Genomic DNA, 22,280 nt, shown 5'->3' with positions numbered 1-22,280 from the left:
TCATTAGGTGATTATTTGGCAAAAACTCTTCATATTACTAAGGAGACAAAACCTGGAAATGCTGTTTGTGCTATATGATTTTCACTATTGTGCTATCTTTCTTACAGTATGTAGGTTGACACATGTATCCAAGTTCTAGGTTCATGTTTCTACATGGAATGGTGGAGACCCCTGAACAGTAAACTCTCCCCCATACAATCCACTCTGGCTTCCTACAATGCTGTCTACATATGATGTATATATTTATATAACCACCAGTAACACCCTCCCATCCCTTTGCTTGACATATCTATAGATGTGTGATGCATGATGACTAGCTTTTCAAAAATAACAGATTTTGTGATACTCTGTCCTGAAATATCTAAACTATAAATGTTTTGTGGATTTCAGCTTGGCAATGGTTTAGCTATTTATTAAAGGGGTTTTGCAGGACTTGGCTGCTTTCTTCTGCTCAGGAAGTGACATTATGTTCGTTGGTTATATGGTCAGTCCCATTCATTTTAATTGGATGGAGATGTGGCATTGCCATTTGACCAACAAACATGATGTCACTTCCTCTTGAAGAAGAAATCAGCCATTTTTCAAGCACTGCACAACTCCTTTAACCAAATTTAAGCTAAGGCAAGGGTGGACACATCTGTGCAGCTCCAAAAACCCAGAGGAAAGCATACAGATAGCATGTAAGGGAGAGGGCTTATTAGTTTGGGGCTCCCTTCCAGTCTGTATTGCCAAGGGACATTTTAAAAATTGTACAAAGAGACAAAAGTTATTTGTCATTCCCATCACAATGGCAGTGCTTAACACCCACTGTATAGGGGACAGCCATACAGCCCTATTGCAGTAGATGGCTGGGAGGATCATCATACAGGGAAATATTGTTAAAGGGATCCTATCATTTAAACTGAATTTTTTCTGCTTATTACGTAGAAATAGCCTCAAGAAAGGCTATTTGTCTCCTATTTTTAGATGTCTTCTCCGCGCCGCCATTCTGTAGAAATACCAGTTTTCACTGGCTTGCAAATGAGTTCTCTTGCAGCACTGGGGGCGGCCCCAATGCTGTGAGAGAACTCTCCAGTGCCACCTCCATCTTCTTCAGGAACGAGTCTTCTTTGCGTCTTCTTCTGGGGGTTGGCTTCAAACTTCTAGGCCTCGGGCCTAAAGCAAAGCCGACTGCGCATGCCTGCCGTCCGCAAGAAAGTGACCGCTTTCAATACTGTGCAAGCAGCCATTTTCTTGTGGCTGGCGAGCATGCACAGTCAGCTTCGCCCTAGGCCCAAGGCCTAGAAGTTTGAAGCCAACACCCGGAAGAAGACCCATTCCTGAAGAAGGAGGCGGCGCTGGAGAGTTCTCTCACAGCATTAGGGACACCCCAGTGCTGTTTGAGCACTGGGGTCTGCCCCCAGTTCTGCAAGAGAACTCATTTGCATACTAGCGAAAACCGGGATTTCTACGGAATGGCGGCGCGGAGAAGATAACGAAAGGTAGGAGACAAATAGCCTTTCTTAAGGCTATTCCTATGTGATAAGCAGAAAAAAAATCAGTTTAAATGATAAGATCCCTTTAAGGAACAGTAATGCTCAACTAGTCCTGCTGCTACTTCATTTTGAGAATTAATAGAGATCTCAACAGTAAGCTGACAATTGAACAGGGATATATCATTATTTAGTATAATGAGAGTACTCCTTTAACTTGTGTTTGTGATTTTTTTCTATTTTCTTTTCAATTATTGTTGTAGTATTTTTAGCAGACAATTCTGAAGACTGATTTGATTATTATATTATGATAATGAAGATTCTTACCGTATAATCAAAACAGAAAATTCCTTAGAGAACAGAGTGTAAAATATTCATATTTTAGACAGTTCTACTTTTCTCTAAAAGTATTAAAATATTAATTTTAATTGTTAACAGAATTTTCCAACAAACACAACTACACTTAAGTTTGTAGACAAAAGTTATACTTTGTTGCGACAATAAGTCATTAGAAATTTTGCAAAATTAAAAAATGTTTAACTTGGTGGAGACAGACTTGTGTCTTCATAAATTGCCAATGAAGATGATCATGGATGAAGGAACTTTCTATGATCTGGCCCTAGTCAGAATACCAGTGTCATTTTCCATTGTGTCCAGGTTATCTCTTCACGTAGAAACACAGAAGCGGGAAGGGACAGCGCATGTACGAGGAGATAGTGCGGCCACAAGAAAATCATAGCTGGGCTTCGATCAAGGGCCAGATCATAGAACGTTTCTGTGTTCATGTTCTTATCCATTGTTAGCTTTTCAAGACCAAAGATTGTCACTATTAGATGTTTTGAGAAATATCTTTAAAACTGCAAAATTGTAATTATTTATATTTGTAAAAAAATTTAATTTTGAATTGCCAATTATGATATTAAATACGGTTACATGGTCCGAACCCAAACCACATCCATGTTAATACTTACACCCTGACTGCCTTGAATTGCAACATATACGTGCGTACATGTGTGTAAATATGTAAATGGTATCCCAATAATGTCCCTATTATACCACCAAACAGCTCACAGACGAAAGGTAAGGATGTATACACACAGATGATATTTTCTGCTATGGAAATGGCATAAAATCTGCTACAAAATTCAGAACAAGTAGAGGCTGTTGCAGCTTTCAATATCTCATCTGTGGCTTTCCACATTCATACTATGGAGACTAAGAGATATCAGCGTGAAACGCGACATGCTACGATGCTTTGTTTGTACTATGTCTTGTTGGTATTGATCCAGAGTATTGTTTCCTTGTGCAGACTGTAGTATGAACGTTTCCTCATTTTTGGTCCAGATTGGAGCTAACCAGACACTGTTTTTGTTTCTGATATTTGTGGCATGGAATGTGAATGGATCGGCAATACGTATTTGTTTTTTTTCAGAAGTACCACCACAGGGGAAAGTAGGCATTACACAGTACAAAATCTGCACCAGAACACCACCATGTGACCGAGCCTTACCATCCGAAAATCATGAAAAACTGGAGGAAGCTGATATGGTTATGGGTGCGCACGTTCACCATAGTCTGCTAACAGGCAGTTTCGTCCTTCATAAATCTCTTAAAAAGCATAAAGCGTGAAAAAAAAATGGACTTTTGGAATATTGATGGTTCTATCTGGTAAGTATTCTCACATTTCTCAAGTCAATAACTATTATTTCATACTGATTCTCTTCATCTGCACCTTTTATTCATATTGTCTACAAGCCAGCAAATGCTCAAAATGACGTACAGTAATTGTAACTAAAACTTTATAACCTGATCCAGATTTAAGTAATATGATGTATATACAGTAAGAAATTGTCAGCAGTTTAGCTACATTTGCTCATGCATTCCAGAATCTCCATTCGTATAGCTATGCGAACATGCCAACCCAATGGGATGATCCTTATATAGCGAGCTATGATGGGCGGTCGCAGGAAGTTCTGTACTGTAGAGGTTCGATCTGAATTTCCATAAAACACCTAGTAGGAAAGAGAATTATGTTGTAGTTACTATTGCTGGGTTTATATGAGGAAAGCACACAGAAATCTTAGACATAACCAGACACTGGTGGGCCCCTGAGCCAGGGTGGGCCCAGCTCCCTACCCCCTGCATGACAGGTGTCCTACATCAAGATGGCACATCAACCAACCTATATAAAACTGGGTATAAAACAGGATACTGACTGGGCACTGGGACAAAAACAGTGCAGGACAAGGCCTGGGCAGGATGGTATTATTGAAAATAAAATGTTTGTCAGGACAATCGAATGTGACCATGGCATCTGGATATTTTGAAAAGAGTCTCCCTCTGTAGACTGGTTGACCATCCCTTCTCCTTGTCCCAAGACTGTGGGAGATGTTAATTTGCTATGACAGCCAGTAGGTTACCAGGCCTGCAAGGGCTAAGTTACTGTTTAGGTATGCCAGTGGCAGGGCTTAATAGTAACATCACTATACTGAAGTATTGCAGTCTATGGTACAAACAATGTAAGGAATTTATGTTCATACTCCCAAGAGGGCTAAAAATGAAAAAAAATGAAAATTTTTCAAATGTATAACATAGAAGTAAGGGGGTATTTACACTACTGTTGTTAACAACAGACACTAACAGATCTGTCAATGATCCATTAAAAATCCCATTCATTTCAATGGGTTTTTAAAGGTGACTGCCAATGCCCGTATGCAGCCTCTCCGCCTGGAAACCAGGTTGTTTTTTGTTTTGTTTTTTTTGCATGGATACGAAGTCCTGCAGGTACGACTTTGTATCCGTGCAAAAAAAAAACAAAAAAAAACAGTTTCCAGGTGGAGAGGCTGCATACGGGCATTGGCGGTCACCTTTAAAAACCCATTGAAATTAATGGGTTTTAAAGATGAACACCGGCAAGCCGTCTCTTGTCCAGGTTCCCCGGGGTTTATGACGGAAACCCTGGGGCGGACAGTGACGGTAGTGTGAACACCACTTTACAATGGAAATTAACAGACACTGATATTAATATGTCCGTGTTTTTTAACTGATCCATTAAACGGATCCATTAAAAACAGACTCTATCATAATGGACATCCAACAGTAGTGTGAATGACCCCTAAAACAGTTACATCACCCTTTCCCCATTTGACAAAAATAGACAAAAAAATAATACAAATAGTATTAGGTTTTGTATAGTAAGTACGACAATATAGAAGAAATCAATGTCATAGAGGAAAAAAAAATCAGCTCCCAAACAAATAGAATAATGCCAGTTTGTTCAGCCCCGTAGGACAATGTGGGTGGATCAGCCCATAAGAGTTGCAGTCTTGGCACTGCTTATTGGGAGAGATAGACAAGGATACAGGGTTTAGCATGTTGTAACACAAGACATTTTGTATATGTCTCCCCAATGGTATTGTCTGTACCAATATAATCCACTCTAGTATGTTACAATGCTACAGGTTTCTAGTACATGGATAAGCAGTCACTACTTACTCGGTTGTTTCCTGTTTGATCTTTGTAGTAAACCCAATTCAAGCTATCATCGATTTTATACTGGAGACTGTATTTTGTCATCCATTCGTCTGTATCACATCTTCCTTGTGTCATAATCCCCGAAACAACTCTTAACTCTTTCAGATCAATTTGAAGCCATTGCCCATTATCTTGGAATTTGGACAACCATGCACACCTGTATTAGTAGATAGAGAACACAGCAATGTACTATTTGATGCCTTTACAGACTCTACAGTAATATCTCAAAATTTACATTTCCCTATTACTGCATAAGTGTTTTTTCCTACAGATTTTACATTATGGGTATCACTAAATGCCAATCACATAAGGCTGTGTTTACACATTGCAGTTACTCATTACTTTCAGCCACTGGATGTAAATGGAAAGTAGAGATTTTGAAAATGGGAAAATAATTTAAAATCCAATGTATAATAGAAATGTGCAGGTCTGTTCATTATACAATAATTAATGGGGACTTTGTAGGGTTATGTCCATATCTCTGTCGGGACAGTCCGGATAGGGATGGATCACTTTTATAACCGGCACAAACAGATCCCTATGGATACGATAGTATCACATTGAAAGCAATAGCTAAAAAAGCCTCCCATTGAGTTCATTGGGTAGCGCGCATTTCAGAATGAGCGGCGCATTACTCCGTGGGAATGGCGTCTAAAGCTAAGGCCCCACGTAGCTGATGCGGGATAAACCACAACAGAAACACATGACAGTTTTTCCCATAGCACCATTCACAGAAAGTCAACAGAGTTTTCCTATAGAGAACCCAACCTTTTATGATCTTCAGTTGAATTGCTTACCCAAATCCTTGACCATTAAGTCGTGCCTTGTTTGCAGTCCAGGATGAATACCAGCCTGTATATTGTTCCTGGTTGGAGCAGGTGATTTGATCGTCAGTGACAGCCCCTGACTCGAACCCCATAGGCTTATGATAAGGACATTCTGGAAAAACAGAAACATTAAGACTATAAGTCACATACAAGTAGGAGAGCAAAAAAAAACAAATAAAAAAAAACATTGGGCCAATTGTACAGTTTTATACACAGCAATTCTAAAAAAAAATTCCAATACCATTATCAAAATGTTGATCATTACAAGTCCTGCTTGCAACAAACTCTGGCTGATTTTGCCACAAAAGACAAGTCATGTAATTCCATTGGACGTAGTCTTTCATGATGGATATTTGGATTAATAGTTGTCCATGTAGTACAAGAACAGCTGAACATCACTAGAAGAGGAGCCACATATACAGAGCAGCTCTCTGTTGTAAATGGTAATGAATCGAAACACAAAGTATCTTAGAAAGTCCTAGAACCCATGATTACCTTATGTGCAATGATTAAAGGGAGTCTACTAGAACCAAAATGGCTTCTTAGCCACTTAGTGATACGGTGAATACACTGTCTACCAATAAGTATTTGGACACCCAATAAAGTTCTGTGGAAGTGGATTTATGGTCTGGGGGGGTGTTTCTCCTGGTATGGATTGGGACCCTTGGTCCCAGTGCATGGTAAACTCAACGCCGACGCCTATTGCACTATTTTAGATAACAGTGTGCTTCCTACATTATGGCGGTTCTATGGGTCGGACCAATGTTACTTCCAGGATGACAACGCTAGCTGTCATGTAGCGAGGTCTACCATGGCCTGGTACAGTGACAATCAGGTTAACCGACTGGACTGGCCTGCCCAGAGCCCAGACTTGAACCCTATCGAGCACCTCTGGGACGCGTTGGATCGCCGAACTAAGGGGTGCAGCAGCCGACCAAAATCGGTGAAAGATCTTACCTGTCTTCTCCAAGCCAAATAGAATAAAATACCACTAACCGTCATACAAGGACTTGTGGAAAGCATGCCCTGGAGGGCTGAGGCTGTAATTGCTGCTCATTCTGCTCAGACCACAGGTGTCCAAATATTTATTGGTAGACAGTGTATATCTTTCTTACTTACCAGTGCTTAATGCTGTATAGTGCAACCTGGGTGTGGTTGTTTTTTTACTGTAGTCACAAGCCAGCTCGACTTCCTTACATGAAAAATTAAGGGTCCCAACGTTTATCGACCACAGGCGTACTCTGAACAGTTTACTTACAGACAGTTTAAGGCTGGTTGCAAAACTGCAGTGTTTTTACAAAAGCTACAGCAAAAAAAAAAAAAAACCCTGCATTTTACAGTACCTGCAAAGTGGATGAGATTCTGGCTAATCTCACACATTGCAGAAAAAAAATCTGCAGCTGAAATGCCGCTAGTTCAAAAACACTTGCGTAGTTTCTATACAGGTATAATAGGGACAGATAGTAGATAAGTCCACAGAGGAAAACGGCAGAAAAAAACGTAATGCGGTTTTGACACAGATTTTTCTGCAGTGTGTTTTGGCAGCGTTTTGCAGTGTGGAGTCTTAGCCTCAAAGTTTGTTTCTCTGCAAGATTACATTTTGACACCAAAAAAAGTATCATTGTTATGTCACAGTTTATAGGTGGTTTAGAACTAATTCAGCCTCAAAACAGGGATGTTACTCAAGGGCAGTTGACAAGTAGCAACAGTCTCTTACTGTACCTGGCATGCAATCCATTGCAGAAAATTTTGCAGGTGAAGTTGATCCACTGCCCCCCTGACAGTCGCACTTGCAGGCTTTAGTAAGCCACTGTAAAAAAAAAAATAAAAATAAAATAAATATGCATATACATATACAGTGTTGGCCAAAAGTATTGGCACCCCTGCAATTCTGTCAGATAATACTCGTGTTCTTCCAGAAAATGATTGCAAGCACAAACTCTTTGGTATTAATATCTTCATTTATTTTGCTTCCAATGAAAAAACACAAAAGAGAATGAAAAAAAAAGTCAAATCATTGATCATTTTACACAAAACTCCAAAAATGGGCCGGACAAAAGTATTGGCCCCCTCAGCCTAATACTTGGTAGCACAACCTTTAGACAAAATAACTGAACAACCGCTTCCGCTAACCATCAATGAGTTTCTTACAAGGCTCTGCTGGAATTTTAGACCATTCTTCTTTAGCAAACTGCTCCAGGTCCCTGAGATGTGAAGGGGGCCTTCTCCAAACTGCCATCAAGAGATCTCTCCCCCACAGGTGTTCTATGGGATTCAGGTCTGGACTCATTGCTGCCACTTTAGAAGTCTCCAGTGCTTTCTCTAAAACCATTTTCTAGAGCTTTTTGAAGTGTGTTTTGGGTCATTGTCCTGCTGGAAGACCCATGACCTCTGAGGGAGACCCAGCTTTCTCACACTGGGCCCTACATTATGCTGCACAATGTGTTGGTCGTCTTCAGACTTCATAATGCCATGCACACGGTCAAGTGGTTCAGTGCCAGAGGCAGCAAAGCAACCCCAAAACATCAGGGAACCTCCGTCATGTTTGACTGTAGGGACCGTGTTCTTTTCTTTGAAGGCCTCTTTTTTTTCCCTGTAAACTCTATGTTGATGCCTTTTCCTACTTTTGTCTCATCTGACCAGAGAACATTCTTCCAAAACGTTTTTGCTTTCTCAGGTAAGTTTTGGCAAACTCCAGCCTGGCTTTTTTATGTCTCTGGGTAAGAAGTGGGGTCTTCCTGGGTATCCTACCATACAGTCCCTTTTCATTCAGACGCTGACGGATAGTACGGGTTGACACTGTTTTACCCTCGGACTGCAGGGCAGCTTGAACTTGTTTGGATGTTAGTCGAGGTTCTTTATCCACCATCCGCACAATCTTGCGTTGAAATCTCTCGTCAATTTTTCTTTTCCGTCCACATCTAGGGAGGTTAGCCACAGTGCCATGGGCTTTAAACTTCTTGATGACACTGCACACGGTAGACACAGGAACATTCAGGTCTTTGGACATGGACTTGTAGCCTTGAGATTGCTCATGCTTCCTCACAATTTTGGTTCTCAAGTCCTCTGACAGTTCTTTAGTCTTCTTTCTTTTCTCCATACTCAATGTTGTATACACAAGGACACAGGACAGAGGTTGAGTCAACTTTAATCCATTTCAACTGGCTGCATGTGTGATTTAGTTATTGCCACCACCTGTTAGGTGCCTCAGGTAAGTAACAGGTGCTGTTAATTACACAAATTAGAGAAGCATCACATGATTTTTCAAACAGTGTCAATACTTTTGTCCACCCCTTTTTTATGTTTGGTGTGGAATTATATCCAATTTGGCTTTTTGACAATTCTTTTTGTGGTTTTCCATTGAAGACAAATTAAATGAAGATAATAACACCAAAGAGTTTGTGCTTGCAATCATTTTCTGGAAGAACATGAGTATTATCTGACAGAATTGCAGGGGTACCAATACTTTTGGCCAACACCTTAAGTCTATATATTACACTTCTGTTCTTTACATCATCAACACAATTTCTTACAACTACTGTATATGAACATGTGAGGTTAGGTCTAGAATTGTAACAGGAATAAGGACATGACAATAATGGTTAAAAGGTGGATCTTACCTCATTGGTAACAAGGGCTGGGAAAATAAAATACAAAAAGTCATTGTAAAGTCACTCATTATAAAGCATATAAATATTTGTACTTATCTAGAACCTGGCCAATGATAATAATTAAAATGCTTAAAATATGAACAAGCGGGTCACAAAATGCATAATATGTTGTACTGACTAATCACTAAAATCAGGTGTTTTTTTGTTGTGACTCACCCTCAGGTTTTCTGTGGGTGCCCCACAGGTTGTAAAACCCCTAATAATTGATGTATTCTGGCTTTAAAACCAACGTAAAGATTTTGAATGTTTGGCAAATGATTGTTCATACATAAACCTAAATTTGTCACACATAGCCAAAAAATGGTTGTGTTTGATTTTTTTTTTTTTTGGGCCATCCATTGGCTGTAATTGTTTCTTTATGGGCTAGACTGTCACCTTTGGGTGATTTGTGTATTATGGACATGCATTAAATATAGTCTGCTCTCCTCCTCTTTATCAGTCTGTTTGTTTACATAGAGTCTGCCTCAGTGTCCAGCCCACACACAGAACTCTATGGATAGAGGAGAGGGAGGAAGCTGAAAATTCATTTATTGTATTATTTAGACATCGTGGCCTATTCTCTTGACGCAAAAAGTACTACTTGACTCACAAAGTAGCAGCAGCAGTTATTTGTGTGTATTTTCCAACAGCCTTCTATCCTGCTCTCTTATCCACAGACTAATATGTAAAAAGTAACTCAACTTGATAAACAGAGACCTAACATACAGTATTTCTTATATAAGACATAACGTTTCTTATATTCACATTAGGGATGGACTACCTCTAATTTGTTTAATCTAGTGTTTGGAGAAAGCAATCCTACAATTCAGTTATGTCCAAACTAAGACTAAGACTGTGTATTCTAATAAATTATAATTTGTTATGTTGCAGCAACCGTTTTAGTTCACCTGAGACAAATCCCAAATTTCATTAAAAACCGAACAATTTGGAACAATCAGGTTGAATCCAATTTGCCCAACACTAATTCACATGCACTATTCAATAATGAAAAGGTTTTTTATAGCTGGGGATACACTTTAAATCTGATCCACAGTGTTGTTTTATGTAGCTTGTAGAGGGTCAGCGGCCGGCCTTCCAGCTGTGAGAGCACCAAGGCAGATTTACTAAAACCGTCTTATAGACAGTGCAAACTTAAAGGGGTTGTCCCAGGAAAAGCATCCTATCTATACTGCTAGTTTATGTGGATTTAAGACTTTTCCTAAATACATTTCTTTATCAAAACTGATTTGTTTTGCCGCTATCTTAATTTATGCACTTCATTGTTGACACTGTGTTTCTATGGCCACTGGGCTTATCTGCTCATTTCCCAAGTGACCAAGTGATGTAGCTGCCTGCTCTAAGTGGGGGGAGGGAGGAGCTGACAAGCAACAGAGCTCCTCAGATAGGGGAGGGGGGAGGTGAGAGCTCCAGGATTACTGTGCTGTATATCTTCAGGTTTTCCACTTATCAGTCGGTTTAATTGAATTTGGCTGATAAGGGCTGAGATAGTGAGTCCGGTACCTCTGTATGTAATGCAAGCTGACTCAAATCCAGCTCTGCTACATCAGTTTCCACATCAGCTTTACATTGTGGTAATGCATTTACAACCAATCCCTCATTATGGACTGCAAACATAGCAGATAGCAGAGCAAGTGAAACCCCCGCCCACCAATGTGCCGAGAAATCCAGAAAGTGAAGAGAGCACAGAGCCTGAAGAACAAGAGTTATGGCAATACCCCTTTAAATGTGACAGTCTTAAACTGCATCAGATTTACTAAAGTGTCTGTAAATCTGCCATAGACTGTCTACCGAAATCTTACACCACTTATTGGATGGCTTAGTTTTTGACAAAAAAATGTGCCAAAAGTTTGGTGTATTTTTGTTAGTTTAACCCCTTCCCGACATGCGCCGTAATAGTACGGCGCATGTCGGGTCTGTAACTATGGCGACCGCCCGGGAGCCGGGCGGCCGCCATAGCCGCCGGGTGTCTACTGCTTTAAGCAGTAGACAACCGGCTCTAATGCCTCTGATCGGTCCCCGGACCGATTGGAGGCATTAACCCCTCCGGCGCCACGGTCAAAGGCGCCGGAGGCGCCATTTTCCCGGCGGCGCATGGGCGCCGCCATTTTGGTCGGGATCGCCGGCTCCTGGAGCTTGCTTCAGGGCTGACGTCCCGTTGCCATGACAGCCGAGAGCCTTGTACAGGCTCCCAGGCTTGTCTGCAAATCCTCTCTTTTGCAGGCTGGTCTATGCAGCCTGCAAAAGAAAGGATGCTTTTTTGCAATGCATTAGCATTGTAATGCATTGCATTAGTGATCAGACCCCCTGGGGTTCAACACCCCTAGGGGGTCTAATAAATGCAGAAATAAAAATAAAAAAAAAAGTTAAAAAAATATAAAAAAAATATAAAAAGAATTAAAAGTTCAAATCACCCCCCTTTCCCTAGAACACATATAAAAGTAGTTAAAAATTGTGAAACATATACATGTTAGATTTCCCCCCGTCCGAAATCGCCCGCTCTACAAATCTATAAAAATATTTTTCCTGTTCGGTAAACACCGTAGCGGGAAAAATAGTCGAAAGTGCCAAACCGCCGTTTTTTCACAGTTTTGATTCTGATAAAAATTTGAATAAAAAGTGATCAAAGCAAGAACATTTCCCGAAAATGGTAGAACTAAAAAGTACACCCGACCCACAAAAAAAGACGCCCTATGCATCCCTGTACACTTACGTATAAAAAAGTTACGGCCGTCGGAATATGGTGACTTTTAGAAAAAAAAATTTTTAACACAGTTTTGGAATTTTTTTTAGGGGTCAAAATGTAAATAAAACCATATAAATGTGGTATCCCTGGAACCGTACCGAAACACAGAAAATAGGGGACATGTCATTTTGACTGCACAGTGAACGCCGTAAAACCAAAGCCCGTTAGAAAGTCGCAGAAATGCATTTTTTCTTCAAATCCACCCCATTCTGAATTTTTTTCCTGCTTCCCAGTACATTATATAGAATAATTAATGGTAGCATCATGAAGAAAAATTTGTCCCGCAAAAATTAAGACCTCATATGGCTCTGGGAGCGGAGAAATAAAAAGTTATGGGGTTTAGAAGGAGGGGAGTCAAAAACGAAAAACGAAAATCAAAAAATGCCATCGGCGGGAAGGGGTTAACTGTCCCACTCTTCTTAAAATACAAGAAAGGGGGCATTCACACGGAGTAACGCCGGGTGTGTATCACAGCCGTACACGCCAATGTTACGGCAGACTGTTGAACACTTCCCATTCACTTCAATGGGAGCGCTCGTAACGGTGGTGTTACGAGCGCTCCCATTGAAGTGAATGGGAAGTGTTCAGTAGTCTGCCGTAACGGCGGCGTGTACGGCTGTGATACACGCCCGGCGTTACTCCGTGTGAATGACCCCTAAAAAAGACGTGTGACATAAATCAGGATAGATGATGGCTCTAGCAGAGCTGTGTAGTTAGTAGGCCAGACCACCAACTCCTACTCCTCTATTCTCAACAGCCTGACTCCAACTCTGACTCCTGCTCTTACTCTGATTCCTTAATGAAGCCATGATCAATCAGAAGCAGTAAAGCTTCTCTAATCTTTAAAGGGAGTCTATCATTAGAAAATGATGTTTTGAATCAATGGCACATTGGAATAGCTTTTGAAAAGGCTATTCTACTCCTACCTCTCATTCTCTTGTGATCCCCTCTTTCTGTAAAAAAGTGTTTCTTCTGATATGCAAATTATGCTCAGGGAGCACAGAGGGCGTTCCCCCTGTGTTCCAAGCACACCTGCATCATCAACTGCTCGCTGCCCCTTAGTGCCTCCTGTTCCCTCCTCTCCGCGTCTTCTCCTCATCCTCAGTCTTGTGGCAGAACTGACTGCACATGCTCGGGATTTTAACTGCGTATAGCACAGCGTCGGAAGCCTACACAAGGCTGAAGACTAGGAGAAGATGTGGGCGGAGGGGGAGGGAACAGGAGGCACTAAGGGGAGGCGAGCAGCTGATGATGCTGGTGTGCTCGGAGCATAATTTGCATATCAGAAGAAACACTTTTTTACAGAAACGGCAAGCACAAGAGAATGAGAGGTAATAGCGGAGTAGCCTTTTTCTAATGATAAAATCCCAGTGACTGAAATCTTATTACTGTAACTATGCAGCAAACAATACATCTGATTAAAGATACAGTACTGAAAATTGTATATTGTAATTAAAAATAATCATTTTACATCGACCAGCGTTGATAACTTTTTTCTGACTCCCAAAAAATGCTCCTGATTTTAACTATAATTCCACAACTCCAACTCTGACTCCACAGTCCTGGATTAAAGTCTCTCCTCCTCAGGCAGTTTAGGAGTTTTGGTTACAGAAAACAAAACCTTTATGTTCATTGTAGAAAAAGTTGTCTCCAATACAAACGCAAGTTATACCCTTTCCTACGGATAAGACATAACTTACTTAGATAGGAAAACCCCTTTAGGCTAAAAGCTCCACATAGCAAAAAAGCAGCATGTTACAGTACATGCAAAGTCAATGGGATTCTGGCTAACCCCATCCACATACTGCAGAAAAAAATTGTAGAAAAGCTGCATTTTCAATATCTATAGCAAATACCTTATATGCTGAACTGCACAGGAAAAATGAATGACAGACTCTTACTGATGGCTATGGACAACAATACCCCTTAACTTCAGAAGTTTGATACATAAGGCCCATAGAAGGGTTTCATCTACAGCCTTCCTCAAAAAGAGCTAACAATACTTGTCAGTAACATAGTTCAAACACCAGCACAAAGCGCAGACCCTGCACAGCTTGGTAGCATACATGCTATACATTCTACATATTATATATGCCGTATAAGATTCTCTATGGGGATATGGTGAGGTTTAGACCTTCTGCTGCACTGAATAACAATCATTGATTCCCAGAATTTTTCAGACCCTTTGCTGTACAACAAAATACTAATCTTCAAAATCCTCTAAAATAACATAAAAAACTAAAATGAGCAAAATGATATAATTGAACATTGGTTTTCCTGGCTCTTTAGGGTCAGTTCACATTAGCGTTTGGCTTCGTCCGGAAGGAGTCCGCATGAGGACCTCCCCCCAAGCAGAATACCAAAGCAACTGCAAGCACTGTGTAGTTAAGCACATGGACCCCATAGACTATAATGGGGTCCGTGTGCTTGCCACACACTGCCCGCATGAGAATCGGGCATCACTATAAAGAGGTTAAGTATGTAGTTCCAGCTGCACTGTCATTCCAATATTTAATATGTGATATGGCAAAATTTAGCACATTTCTGCTTCTATAAGGATGTATAGGTCATGTGGTGTAAAATAAATCCTATGGCCCATTGCGAAAACGCAGCATTTTGGCTGCAACGGAAACAACGCTGCGTTTTAAAGAACCTGCAAAGTGAATTCTGGCTAATCCCATCCACACATTGCAGAAAAATATCTGCAACAGAGAAGGGGAGATTTTTTTAAAATCTCAGCATGTCAATTATACCTATGGAAATGCTGCTGTTTTCGGTATAGGTATAATAGGGGCAGAATGCTGCATTTCCGCAGAGGTTTTTTTTTTTTTTTTTTTGCTGCGTTTGGCTATGTGGGGCTTTAGCCTAAATGTATGGAACTATTACATTACCCAATTATTGGGTTAATTATTGGGAGGTAATATGTATGTATAGTTGATCAGTGCTTGTTCTCAGCCTGCATCAGTCGGAATAATAGGAGTATAGGTACACTCATTGCTATAGCAAGCAGAGGGATGGTAAAGCATGTGTGCTGGATTCAGGGGCATAGGGGGAAGTGCAAACTGTAAAAGCCTTCTGGCTTTTACCATGGTTAGGGTAACAACTTTTCTTTGGATGACAGAAAATCTACCTACAAACTCTGAACCCACATTATCAATAAAAAACTGGAAAGGGATGACCCAGTGTATGGCAATAAGGACTGCTTGTCTATTCCATAGGAAGAATATGCAAATCTGACTTCCATGATGTAATTAGGAATCCAGTGCCTCAAGAATGCACACCAATAGAGGGCGCTCACTGAGAATGTGCAAGTCTATCTTCAATGATGTAATTAGATTTGCATATTCTTCCCATGTTCCTTTGCACAGTGGAGTGCTCATGGCTTAATAAGACTCCACACACCTTAATGGTGGTTTTCTCCCTATGGAGTGACGATATCCCCTCAATCCTGTCTATTCCATAGAAAGGTCTTAGCAAGGGAAATGGCATTCCTATTAGTATGAGATACTTTGAATCCTTGTAATGTGTTAGAAATAGATTTGTTTAAGAAACCTAGGGACCTAATTTCAATGACTATAGGGCAGCCTTTTACCTGTAAAAGAGCAATTTCCAATGTTGCAAAAGAACATTTGAAACTTTTTCAGATCAGATTCTTGAAGAAATTCTAAAGATTCTAAAAGATTTTTGCTTTTTCTGAAACCACATTATTATACAGATGGAGTGTATAAAACTGAGAAATACTGCAAATGGTCATCTTACTCCATGACTTTGTGATCGGAAGGTGTCCAACTGCAGGCGTCTTCCATTCTTGAGCGGTGCAGTCAGGGTCTAGGAGCATTGCTGTACAGAGAAGACTGTATAGGGGACACTGTCCTGAATCATTACTGTGTCCCCTTTATTTGAGAATCAGTGGTACCCTCTCCAATCACAAAATAATGACATATCCTAGTGGATAACCCTATAAACAGTGTTATACAAAATCTACAACATAACAGTTCACAGCTAAATGTCTTAGATAAATATTGTAGACATAAGGCAGAGTTATAGTTTAAGGTGCTCAGAGAGCTTTAGAGAATGGTTCTATGGCAACACAATCTATAACTGGTTACAAGTCAAAGACTATGTTCACACTACTGTTAATCAATGACCATTGCTTTCATCCGTCACAGCATGAGAGCATTAGAATCAATGAGAGGAGGACTCCAGAGGGGACTTCATCATTGCCTATTGCTGTCATGAACACAGGGGCACACCATTAATGAGGCACTATCAGGAGGGGCGGTATGGAGGAGCACTGGTCTGCGTGTGTCCCATCAGATCACATCACTGTAAAATTTACCTGACGTGAGGCAGCCTAGGCTGCCCTCCTACTCCTACACTGCTTTGAGCCCACTGCCTCTGTGGGGTCCACTCTGAAGCCGCCATTAATATATACTTTACCATAAAACTAGATCGGCGTCTGCAAGACACCGATCTAGTTAAAACTCAAGCTTGTCATTCTGTCTTGTAAACCACAAGCCACTTCAGGCCTGTGGTTTACAAGAAACCGAGAAGACAGACATAAGACTTCCTCAAGAATGGAGGATCTTGTGGGCTGATCCGTCCACCAAGCAGAAGATGTGTGAAGTTATTTTCATTTTTAATGCCATGATGTTGATCTTTGATACTGAAGTAATACAGTCAGAAGAATTCTTAAAAACCGTTTTATAGCTTTGTGTATTATGTATGCTTATTGTGCGACAAAGGCAGCGTGTGAAGTTAGTAGTCTGCCTCAGGCAGCAAAGAGGCTAGATTCACCTCTGTATGAACGGACATTGATAACGGTAATGTGAACGCAGCCATAGCAGCTTATCAAATATGACAATGATGGGCAGCACAATTGCTCCACTACTTATGGTTATCCATAATGTACACAAGGAAAATTTTGACAATTGATTCAGAAAAGGTTAAACAGGCTATAGTGCTGTCCTCTTTACAGAGAGCAGTTCGATAAGCTACACTTGCATATAATGGATATAGTAATGCACCCTTGATAACAGCAGACCTTTTGTAGATGTGTCATTCTCACCATCAGTTGGTGAATCATCTTGCCAAGATTTAGCACCTTGAGCCACTGCAGGATGAAGGGAATTGTTAGCTCAAACATTACACAAAAAGCATCAGGCAACACAATCTCCTATGAAGCATGTGCACTACAGGAAGGCTGTAACCAGTGGCGTAACTACCGCAGAGGCAGCGGAGGCAGCTACCCCAGAGTATAATAATTGTTTATGGGTGTCCACTATGGACTATAATACTGCGAGCATGGGCCACTATGGGGTATAATGCTGTGTGCAGGGGCCATTAAGGGACATAACACTGTGTGCAGGGGCCACTAACGGACATAATACTGTGTGCAGGGGCCACTATGGGGTATAATGCTGTGTGTAGGGGCCATTAAGGGACATAATGCTGTGTGCATGGGCCACTATGGGACATAATACTGTGTGCAGGGCTTACTAAGGAACATAATAGAGTGCGGAGGAGGGGGTCGGTCGAGGTCTTCGGCGTCGGTTTGGGGGGAGGCCATGTCAAAAGTTCGCCACGGGGCCCCGCCATTCCTAGTTACGCCACTGGCTGTAACCTGCATGTAATGGGACTATTTAATCTAATAGTCCTGTTTGTTGTTTTCCTCTAACATTATAGTGTCAGTCTACAAATGTATATAGCTTCCCATTACTAACCAGTACATAGAGCTGCAGATATGCCGAGTGGACGTCATGCAGAGTTCTGCTGCCTGGTAAAGCACAGCACTACATAAATCTTTGATGAGGCGTCTGACATACCATAGCATATTTGCTCATTACATACAGTGTAATGTCTTCTCCAGTAACCAGATAATGAAGCATATTTATCATATGGTGGACAGAAGACAATGTCTTAGGTTAGTATATAGACTACACCAATCATCTCTCCACAGAGGTGGGCATCTTGTACCAGCTTGTCTCGTGATAATACTTCTGCATATCAAATGACCATTAACTTAATGTTTGGGAAGATAAATGAGAAGCAAAATCAACATAGTCTAGCTGTGTATCAGAACCTGAACACGGGGTCTGAATTTAAAGGGGTCGTCCGGCAATTACACAAGGCTCAAAATATGTTAGAAAATTAAAGGAGGAATGTTCACTTCACCAATCACCTATGGCTCCATTCTGACACTACTTGTGTCCTCCCCGTGGTCTCTAGTTCTTGGTCTTTATTGACACATAATAAAGGACTATTCCGCAAATCATTGGTTACAATGGTAACCGCCCTGAGTGATTGCCTGAGTGTCATTTCCTGAGCTTTGAGTGACCGGGAATTAGAAACCACAGGAGAAGCTGCTCCCAAAATAAGAGTGGCTTTGAATCAGTTTTAAGCTAAGGCCACAAGTAGCATCATGCAGCAAAAAAGTGATGTGTGAAAAACTACAGCGGCAACACATTGCAGTTTTCCTTCAGTATTGTTCACGGAAAGTCCACTGAGGGTTTCTCTGTGGACTTCCTATTTCAATTACACCTGTAGGGAAACCACGCATTTCCATAAGTATAACTGTCATGCTGCAATTTCCAAAACCACAATGGTTTTCACAAGCAGTGGATGGGATTTGTTAGAATCCCAACCACCTTACTGTGACTGTAAAATGCATTTTTTTCCATTTAGGGCCCTGGATTTAAAGAGGTATTCCTATCTCAACAATCCTATTTTAAATTGGTAGCTTATGTAAAACTGAAGAGTTTTTCTATATACATTGCTTTCGCAATACTGCTTCGTTTGCCTGCTATGTTAGATTATTCCTTCCTTCCTTTCCTTGGTCCCTGGCCTCTATCCCTCTTTATATAATCTCTCATGGTAAAGACAATGTCTACCAGCTTGTTGAAGAATACAGGAAGTGAGAAGGAGAGGGAACAGGCAAACTCTTGAGAGTGGGTGATGGGAAAACCCCTTAAAGCCCTTCTAACAACCATTTGAAAGGCCTAGTAAGTCAAAAACAGAATCCAAAGGGGAATTCAAATTCATTATCTTATACAACTTGATTTTTTTCTTTTAGGTTAGTTCTTATGACCAATGTTATTGCTGCCAACAATAGAGTTATATACCTATATAGCATACCTTAGGAGGACACCGTAGCAGAAACCAGCATTTCGTAACTGGCACAATGCAGGAATAATGAAAACTAGTCGTCACCTGCTTTAGCTCCAGCTTTGTAAAATCATGGAAGACCACCATATTTGTCAATTTTAGGCATTCTGCTTTTCATTTATTTCTTATGAGAAAACAGAACAACAAAAAAGGCCATAACCTTGTTTTTCTAATTTCTGTCTCCATAGTAGAACATTTTAGTCTACATGGAGCAATATAATGATGTGTTCCTTTATCAGGATTGAGAAACACTTCTCTGTTGCTTATGAGATTGTGGTAATGATTCTTGAGATAGCAAACATGCAAATATTTCTACAAAGGACTCTGTGAAAGTAGAGCTGGCCATGCACATTAAATTAAAGTGGCTATGGCATGAAAAGTATTTATCCTCTAGCCATCCTTTTCTTCTTTCGCTCAGCATTTGCCATTGGGGAAAAGTCTGGAAAAATGGAGGGTCTTGTCACCCCACCTGTGCATTCAGCTTAACCATTCTGAATGTAGGCCTGACTTGTGGTGGACAGTATTCCCATTCATTTCATTGGGAATGTTGGTCTCAACTGAAGTACAGCTATCTCCAGCGCTCCCATTGACGTAACTAGAAGGGCCATCCACCAGCCGTCATGACCACATTCAGCGTAGATGCAGTCAGGCTGAATGTGTAGGGGAAAGGACCTCCCGATCTCGCCTCATGGCGTAACATCTTTAATGCTAACCAAACCTGCAGATTTAGGCGGAAATGGGCATCCCTCTAATTTATATAATACTTCCCTGACTTCTCCCCAATAGCGGATTCTGAGGCAAAGAAGAAAAGGAAGACAAGACACATCTAGAGGTATCGGGCAATGGCTTACTCCCCTCTCCATTTACAGCGCTCAATAGCACATGCATGTGTATGTGGGGACCCTAAGGGCTAGTTCACACGGGCACAGAGGGGGTGGATTATGGCGTGGAATCCACGTCATAATCCGCCCCCTCACAATGGTGGTCTATGGAGACCGCTAGTGTTCTTTTTTCCACTAGCAGCATTTAGCCTTATGTTCTTTCAATGTATTTAAGCAGATCTTCAGCTCTCTCCTACCTGCTTATAGGGTTATTTCAGTTCATGTTTCATCAGTCTTCTATACTTTAAGGAGATTGCCACTTTTAACTCTTTCCGAGTTTTACCATTACATTCTTATAAAATCACAGTATACATTAACCTGCAGTATATAATGTATAGTTTGTCCTATCTAGATTACTATATTAGGGATTTGCCTAAGCAGCATGCTTCTCATAAATACTCATCACCAGAATATCTCCTTCATAAGGTAAAGGAGTCAAATTGTATACTCACAGCACTACAAGACTGGTAAGAATGTACTATAAAAATCCCATTAAGAATGATCCTTTTACATGCCTACACAGACATTATATCTACTGTTGTTATCCCACCACTTACGTATCGCTAAAGTGTTAAGCTGTCCCCACTGACAGGTTAAAGCTAATAGCAGGTGGCAAATGGCCCTACGGCTTCAGACATTCGCAAAACAGGGACAAAGCCAGATATGGTGGAAAACTAAAAGATTTAGAGAACCCTCCAGTTGCCGAAATCATTGCAACTGAATACATTTTTGCATGTCGTGAATTGGGTTATCAATCTTCTATTATTAATTTGGTCCATCAAAATGAGCTCTGTGAGGGCCCAACACTGCAAACCTGCCTATTAGCTGATCTGGGACAGCGTGGCTCCTGGTAATGTTTATATACTGTAGCCGTGCCATGTATAATGTGGAACAGCGGCTTTAGATACTGCAGCATAGCCACCATTATAGTCTGCAGAGGCAGTGCCACAGTATCTAAAGCCTATATGTAGCATCAGGCTACATGTCAGAGCATTCTATGTGGAATCTAAGGAGGGCTCTTTCCTACTAGTACTGTTCTTCCACCCGATGACTGAGGTTGAGGAGTTACTATGTGCATTCAGCAGGAGTTTGTCTTACCTTCCAGCCAAAATAGAATGAAGAGTAGTGATGCTCCTCTAGGGAAATGCATTTCTGTCTCACTCACGAATGTCTGTGGTGGAAAGCGCTGCACGGGAGGGAGATTAAGCTAATCTGTCCCTCAATAAGCCCCTTATGGCTTCCTTCTTAGCATGCAGTGGACGGTCATTAAACCATTGGACACATTATTGTCATTTAATCACTCAAAAGCTTCTCGGTGCATTTACACGCGTTGTGTTCAGGGGAACATGTTTTTTGGGTGGTGACAAAACCTTGCCATTTTATAAAAACTTACATAGGTTTGCCAAAACAAGTAATAAAAATTGCCACAAAAATTAGGTAGATCAGAAAGAAAACTTATTCATGGAAAACTTACTGCTCATTGAAATTTTACCATTTGATTTCACCAGTTTGATTTAAAAAAATTTAAAATCTGACCATATACATTGTAAGGGGGTCCAGCGCACACAGTAGGGGTATGGCAATGACAAGGGTCAGGCAGGCAGTAGTTTTAAAATCCAGAGTGTTTTATTTTAGTATCTTCAGCCTAAAACACTTAGCATTTAGCAAAATAAACAAAACCTAAGCCTGTCCGGCTCTAACTAAACACCAGCATGCCTTTCTATGCTAAAGCAGGTCAAGCATATCATGCAATACATGGCCAAACGGTACATACCATCCCAGGAGAGCTTTGCCTCACTCTGCCTGCAAAAAAAAACATTCAGCCATCCCTTTACCAGGCTTCCTTCCTTAGTAATGGACATGAGGAAGCCTCACCTGTGTGCACCTGGGACCAAAGGAAAGACCCGTGGTGGACCATAGTTGTGGACTGGAAGGCTCACACTACCAACCTGCCCTCCAGTCCAGAAAAACCAGCCCATGTTATGGTA

At 40.9% G+C, this 22,280-nt stretch overlaps 1 protein-coding gene across 1 annotated transcript; it reads right to left on the bottom strand.

Moving 5' to 3' along the window:
- Window positions 1-3,163: 3,163 nt before the first annotated feature.
- RS1 (retinoschisin 1) lies at window positions 3,164-21,478 on the bottom strand. The gene is made up of 6 exons (XM_075262632.1): window positions 21,391-21,478; window positions 17,275-17,360; window positions 7,556-7,643; window positions 5,804-5,945; window positions 4,968-5,163; window positions 3,164-3,484 (listed from the first exon to the last, which is right to left on the bottom strand). The coding sequence occupies exons 1-6, from the start codon at window positions 21,440-21,442 to the stop codon at window positions 3,332-3,334; spliced, it is 717 nt and encodes a 238-aa protein (XP_075118733.1). The 5' UTR covers window positions 21,443-21,478; the 3' UTR covers window positions 3,164-3,331.
- Window positions 21,479-22,280: the final 802 nt, after the last annotated feature.

This window comes from Leptodactylus fuscus, chromosome 2, assembly GCF_031893055.1.
Source record: "Leptodactylus fuscus isolate aLepFus1 chromosome 2, aLepFus1.hap2, whole genome shotgun sequence".
Classification (NCBI taxonomy): domain Eukaryota; kingdom Metazoa; phylum Chordata; class Amphibia; order Anura; family Leptodactylidae; genus Leptodactylus; species Leptodactylus fuscus.
This window is presented reverse-complemented; position numbering and strand designations above follow the sequence as displayed.